This window comes from Watersipora subatra, chromosome 9 (assembly GCF_963576615.1).
Source record: "Watersipora subatra chromosome 9, tzWatSuba1.1, whole genome shotgun sequence".
In the NCBI taxonomy this organism is placed as follows: domain Eukaryota; kingdom Metazoa; phylum Bryozoa; class Gymnolaemata; order Cheilostomatida; family Watersiporidae; genus Watersipora; species Watersipora subatra.
The window spans coordinates 33893835-33901002 of record NC_088716.1 but is presented as its reverse complement, the minus strand read 5'-3'; the positions used below and the strand labels follow the sequence as shown (position 1 = coordinate 33901002).

General features: G+C 37.0%; 1 protein-coding gene across 1 annotated transcript; it reads right to left on the bottom strand.

Moving 5' to 3' along the window:
- Positions 1-6742: 6742 nt before the first annotated feature.
- Positions 6743-7168, bottom strand: LOC137404989 (probable serine/threonine-protein kinase kinX). Its single transcript, XM_068091217.1, has one exon. The coding sequence runs from the start codon at positions 7166-7168 to the stop codon at positions 6743-6745; it is 426 nt and encodes a 141-aa protein (XP_067947318.1).

Here is a 7168-nt window from a genome sequence, read left to right as displayed (position 1 = left end):
GGAAAGCCACAATAGAAGCTCTAGAATCTGCCAAACAGCAGCTAGTAGCACTCTTGGCATGACTGAAGCGGTACACCAAAGAGCGGGATAACAAGAGAATGAACAAACTGTTCATCAATAATCCATCTAAAGTGTATTCCCAGTTCAAAGGTGAACTGCAGAAGCCAATGTCTGAGCCTCCCCGATCTAGCACTTCAAAGTTCTGGAAGGAAATCTGGGAGAAAGAGACTACTCATAACATCACTGCAAATTGGCTGAAGAGGCTTAAAGAGAGCCATCAACACACTGTGGCTCAGCAAGGACTCACCATCAGCAAAGAGGACATCAAGTGCAGAGTGCAGCATATGAAGAACTGGGCAGCACCTGGCCATGACATGATTCAAACCTTCTGGTTAAAGAAATTGACATCACTTCACACTAGAATGGCTAAGCAGATGGAATGCCTAATAGAACAAGGTGACCATCCAGAATGGCTGACCAAAGGACGAACTGTACTTTTGATAAAAGATCCAAAGCAAAGGCCGATTCCCAATGTTCAGCCTGCTCTTGTGGCATTCATCAAGATGTCAATGACCAAATGGAAAACGGAACTGGAGGCTAACGGCAAAAAGCTGGTGAGTGTAAAAATTAAGCTAGGCATCTATCAAGGTGACTCCTTATCACCGCTGCTCTTCTGCATTGCCTAAACCCTCTAAGCAATATGCTAGAGGAGACTCAATATGGGTACCAGTTTAAGAGTGGCACCAAGATAAACCACCTCTTCTACATGGATGACATCAAGCTGTACGCTAACACAGAAAGGGACATTGATTCGCTAATATACCTTACTCAGGTATACAGCAAGGACATCGAAATGACCTTCGGTATTGAGAAATGTGGAAGCCTAATTCTTAAGAAAGATCATTCTATGCTCACAGATAGCCTAAAAATGCCAAATGGTACCATCAAAAATATAGAAGAAGGGTACAAGTACTTGGGGATTATGCAAAGCAACATTAACCACGAAGCCGAGGTATGTCACAAAGCTATTAACGAATACAAGAAACGCCCTCGGCAGTTTTTACGGAGCCAGCTCAATGCCAAGAACCAAGTCATGGCAATAAATACCTATGCACTGCCAGTAATAGGATATCCAGCAGGCATAATAAAGTGGACTGAGGAAGCCATCAAAGAAACAGATATAGCAACTCGTAAACTGCTGACCATGCATGGAGCACTCCACCCAAAATCTGATACTACCAGATTGTATCTTGATAGGAAAGATGGCGGTAGGGGACTCAAAAGTGTACAGCAAACAGTGAAAGAGGAGGAGCAAAGCATCAAAGCATATGCAGCCTCCATGACCATTTCAGATAAGTTGCTAGCTGAATTTCAATCGGCTGCTCTTACAACGGACCTACGCCCTGATGATGAGGAAATTGACTGGCACACGAAACCTCTTTATGGTGCTTACCACCAACAAATATCTAAGGTTGGCGATTTTCACCAGACATATATGTGGCTGAACAAAGGAAACCCAATGGCCAATACAGAGTCGCTAATCATGGCAGCCCAGGAGCAAGTGCTCCCAACAAGGCAACTCCAAACGAAAATCTATCACACTAAAGACGATCCTAGATGCAGACTGTGCAAAGATGCACCTGAGACCATCCAACACATCATCAGTGGATGCAAGCAGCTAGCAGGAAACGCATACACTGAGCGGCATAATCATGTCGCAGGTGTTGTGTATAGAAGTCTATGTGATGAGTATGGCCTTAATAAACCACAACACTGGTGGGAAGCTCCTGGTAAAGTCAATGAAAATGACCACGCTAAGATCCTCTGGGACTTCTACATCTGAACTGACAAGCATGTCCTAGCAAACCAACCAGATATAGTGGTGGTAGACAAAGAGAACAAGAGGGCTACTATAATAGATATAGCAGTACCCAATGACTACAATATAGCCAGCAAAGAAAAAGAAAAGGTAGAGAAATATCTCTCTCTTGGAGAAGAGATTGAAAAATGTTGGGATGTAAGAACAACTGTGATTCCAGTAGTCATTGGGGCACTGGGCGCAATAACACCGGCGCATAAAATGTGGCTTGCCCAAATACCAACAACAATCAACAGAAAAGTGCGCTATTGGGAACAGCTAAGATCTTGAGGCGAGTGCTCAAACTCCCAGATCTCTGGTAGGAGACCCGAGTTGGAGCAGAATTTACCACCCGAACGGGGTATCCGGGGTGAGGAAACAATTTTTTTTTCATGTATATATATATATATATACAGTGAAACTCGGATAACTCAAAGTTCACGGGACTGAGCAAAAGTGTTCGAATTATCAGAGCGTTCAAGTTATCAGAGCACTGTCACAAGTTCATGTATTTACTTATTTATTAGTAGATACATGTACATATACAAACTATAATATAAATCAAAAGCACAAATGGCTTGTTTCAAATTAAATGCTTCTAATGTAAAGTTTAAAACGCTTTTATCAAAAAGTATAGAGATTTTTCTATCACTTGAGATTGGTTTGTTGTTTGAGGTGATGTTATTGCCAGGACGTTTTTTAGATCGACATTGGCAAAAATTGATCGTTGCTGAAATGCTCAAAAGAAAAGACATCTTTTTCTTTTGAGCGTTTTACCCACGATCAATTTTGCCGGTTTTTCTTGAAGTTTATGCAACTTCAAGAAAAAGTTACCAAAGAACAATCCCTTACTTTACCTGGGATTCGTTAAGAGCAACACTCCGAGGCAGTTCAATTAAAAGTTTTACGAGGTTTAACGGTACATTGTATATCACTCACGCTTTTTGAATGGATACATATTGAATGTACACACGTATTCTGTGTTTAGGTCAAACGATGAATAGTTTTTTTAGCTAAGACAACGTATACGTTTAATAAAAACAATTTTTAAGACGCTTTAAACATTCAACATTCCGACGTTGATTCAACACGGAATCAACGTCGGAAAACTATTCGTCACGGGCTAGCCGGGTCACGCACTCAAGGATTTTCGCCACGCACATACAAAACAACATGCTGTTTTTGTTTTGTATGTGCGTGGCGAAAATCCTTGCGCGCGTGACCCGGCAAGCCCGTGCTACTAATCGTATAGCAGTATAAATCAAATTTGACCAAACCTTTAGAAAAGTCGTTGACAAAATTATTTTGCCGATGGTGGTAATAACAACGCTTATAAATTACAAAAAGATGAGGTTTACCTCTATGGCTTTGAATAAAGTGCTTTTCTAAGGCGAAAACAACCGTTTCGGTAGCCGTTGGGCAAAAAAACAGTTCGAATTAACAGTGTTGAGTTCGAGTTATCTATAGCAATTTATCATTACGTGGGAACGGACCAAAGAAACCGTTCGAATTAACCATGTGTTCGAGCTATCCGTGGACGAGTTATCCATGTTTGACTGTATATATATATATATATATTTTTATAGTATAGATATATATAGATCTAAGATATATATATATATATCTTAGATCTACATCAAAACATCTTTTGCTGATAAATACCTGTTCATATCTAAATAATCACTGGCCACATGTTTTAATCGCGAATATAGACTGTCACCCTTCTCTCTCTTGCCTGCAGCATAAACTGAAAGAGTAAACTGCATACATTCTGCTGTAATGAAATAAATGCCAATAAAGTAATATATATAAGGCCAACATGTAGTTTTGTAACTGGGTTATTCTATTCAATACTTCAACTGATAGAAAACATCGTTTTTTTCTAATGGTTTGTGTTACAGTGAAAATCTATTGTTATTGCTTAGCTTCCCATAGCATTGTTCATCAATTATTGCATGACATACTTTCACACAAGTATTTTGACCTGTTTGAAACACACAAGTACCGGCAGACGAGTGAAATATTAGATGTGAGGACTATCGGCTTATCAAAAGGTAAATTTACATGTGCTCATTGTGCTGACCTTTTTGTTCGCCAGCTCATTATTTCATTAAAAAAACTCCCAGCAAAGGCCATAGAGTGATGAGAAATGCAATCGTATGAACTCTCTATTATGTCATGCTTAGACATCTAAAATGAGCTTATTTACTAATAACTTACAGAAACATAGCTGCTATGGCCACAGCAGCATATGATGATAGAATAAGCATGAGTCGAATACACTATTTTATTTAGACCCAGTCTATGCACACGATAAAGTATATTAAAATGATTAAGTTACAATTTGCAGTTGAAGCAAAATGTATATATCAGACATGGTAGGTAGTTAAAATACAGGGTGTAATTGAAATACAGTGTATAAGTGAGGTACAGTGTATAAGTGGATTACAGTGTAGAAGTGAGATACAGTGTATAGTTAAGATACAGCATGCAGTTGAGATACAGTGTATAATTGTGATACTGTGTATAAGTGAGATACAGTGTCTAGTTGCAATCAAGTGTGTAGTTTATATGCGGTTTGTAGAACCTAGTAATTAGTAAGTAAACTAGTAAGTAAAATAACTCTATTAGAGTCTATTTACTCTTTATTAGAGTCTATTTACTCTTTATTAGAGTCTATGTACTCTTTACTAGAGTCTATTTATTCTTTATTAGAGTCTATTTACTCTTTATTAGAGTCTTTAATCTTTATTAGAGTCTATTTACTCTTCATTACAGTCGATTTCCTCTTTATTAGAGTCTATTTACTCTTTATTAGAGTCTATTTACTCTTTATTAGAGTCTTTTTACTCTTTATTAGAATCTATATACTCATTATTAGAGTCTATTTACTTTTTGTTAGAGTCTATTTACTTTTCATTAGAGTTTATTTATTCTGTATTGGAGTCTATTTACTCTTTATTAGAGTTTATTTATTCTTTATTAGAGTCTATTTACTCTTTATTAGAGTGTATATACTCTTTATTAGAGTCTATTTACTTTTTATTAAAGTCTATTTTTTTTTATTAGAGTCTATTTATTCTTTATTAGAGTCTATTTATTCTTTATTAGAGTCTATGTACTCTTTATTAGAGTCTATTTGCTCTTTATTAGAGTCTATTTACTCTTTATTAGAGTCTATGTACTCTTTATTAGAGTCTATTTCCTCTTTATTAGAGTCTATTTACTCTTTATTAAAGTCTATTTACTCTTTATTAGAGTCTTTTTACTCTTTATTAGAATCTATATACTCTTTATTAGAGTCTATTTACTCTTTATTAGAGTCTATTTATTCTTTATTAGAGTCTATTTACTCGTTATTAGAGTCTATTTACTCTTTATTAGAGTCTATTTACTCTTTATTAGAGTCTATTTACTCTTTATTAGAGTCTATGTACTCTTTATTAGAGTCTATTTGCTCTTTATTAGAGTCTATTTACTCTTTATTAGAGTCTATGTACTCTTTATTAGAGTCTATTTCCTCTTTATTAGAGTCTAATTACTCTTTATTAGAGTCTATGTACTCTTTATTAGAGTCTATTTATTCTTTTTCTGTGGACCATACTATCCGCTTCACATATAGACTATACTATTCACATCACATGTGGACCGTACTATCCAGGTCACACGTGGACCATACTATCCACATCACATGTGGACTATACTATCCAGGTCCCAGGTGAACCATACTATCCACGCCACATGTAGACCATACTATCCATGTCACATGTAGACCATACTATCTACATCACATGTGGACCATGCTGTCAATTTTCAAAAACTAAACCAGCTCATGATTGTTTATATGTATTTAAAACGTCTGTGTGGTCACGCAACCAGTTCAGCATCTTTGTGGTCGCACAACCATTTCACCATCTACGTGGTAATGCAACCAGTTCCGCATCCGTGGGGTCGCGCAACCATTTCAGTATTGACAAGGAAATCCATTGACATACTGGAGAATGATTGTGTATTTTGGTTATCCCCTCCTCTTTGTGACAGACAATGCAAACACTTTCGATTTACTGACATTTCAAGACTTGTGCAACTCCACAGAAGCACAATATTGTTGAGCAACTGATAGAGCAACCAAAATATTGTTTCAGATTTTGAAGAAAACTTTGAAAATATTGACATTCACACCAAAGAAAATATTATGAAGATTCAGTACAAAAGAACTCCTCTGATTAGACACTCACCGATAAACTACTCATTGGGAAGCAAATCCATACTCTGAATGAGATTTTAGCACATTCACATGCTCAAGTGAGCCACACTTTACTAAAAATATACACAGTACCTCATTGGGTCCTAGGTTCAGTCACAAAGGATTTGACAGAGAATGTACAAGTGAATATGTTAGCAGTTGATGGCTAAAAGACGTCAGGGTTGATTGCAGAATACAGGTAATTTGACCAACAATAAATCAACGAACGTTGATTAAAGTAACGAACCACATAAATAACATAAATAAACATAAATAAAGTAACGAACCACATTTTATGAATACCGATATAAGCAACTATTGCAACTGTTTTTCCTTAGAATACTCCTAACAACATAACTAAAATACTTCAATCTAGATTGAACTATTTTACATATGACATGATTGCACAATCGCAACAAGTTAATTTCTTATGCCAATATCCTGTCAGCCATAGAAAAACTTTAGTCAATTTATGGCTCATTCCTTCTCTGAGCAATAGTAGTTAGCCGTGTCTTATGGGTTATTTAAAAAAAAGAATCTAGCACTTTTTTCTACCATATGACCTGCCAATGAATTAGCGAAAGAGCAGAATTAGCATTTAATACAAAACTGTGGCTGGCCTTTTTCTCTTAGCCAGTTTATTTGTACTCTTCCACTCTCACTTTCACTTCCACTCTCACTTCCACTCTCACTTTCACTTCCACTCTCACTTTCACTTCCACTCTCACTTTCACTTCCACTCTCACTTCCACTCTTACTTTCACTTCCATTCTCACTGTCACTTCCACTCTCACTTTCACTTCCACTCTCACTTTCACTTCCACTCTCACTTTTACTTCCACTCTCACTTTCACTCTCACTTCCACTTCCACTTTCACTTCCACTCTCACTTTCACTCTCACTTCCACTCTCACTTTCACTCTCACTTTCACTATCACTTCCATTCTCACTTCCACTCTCACTTTCAGTTGCATTCTCACTGTCACTTCCACTCTCACTTCTACTCTCACTTTCAGTTCCACTCTCACGTTCACTCTCACTTTCACTTCCACTCTTACTTTCAT

Bases quoted from the DNA above. Each gene is read 5' to 3' on its own strand.
- LOC137404989 (XM_068091217.1), bottom strand. From the start codon at position 7,168: ATGAAAGTAAGAGTGGAAGTGAAAGTGAGAGTGAACGTGAGAGTGGAA.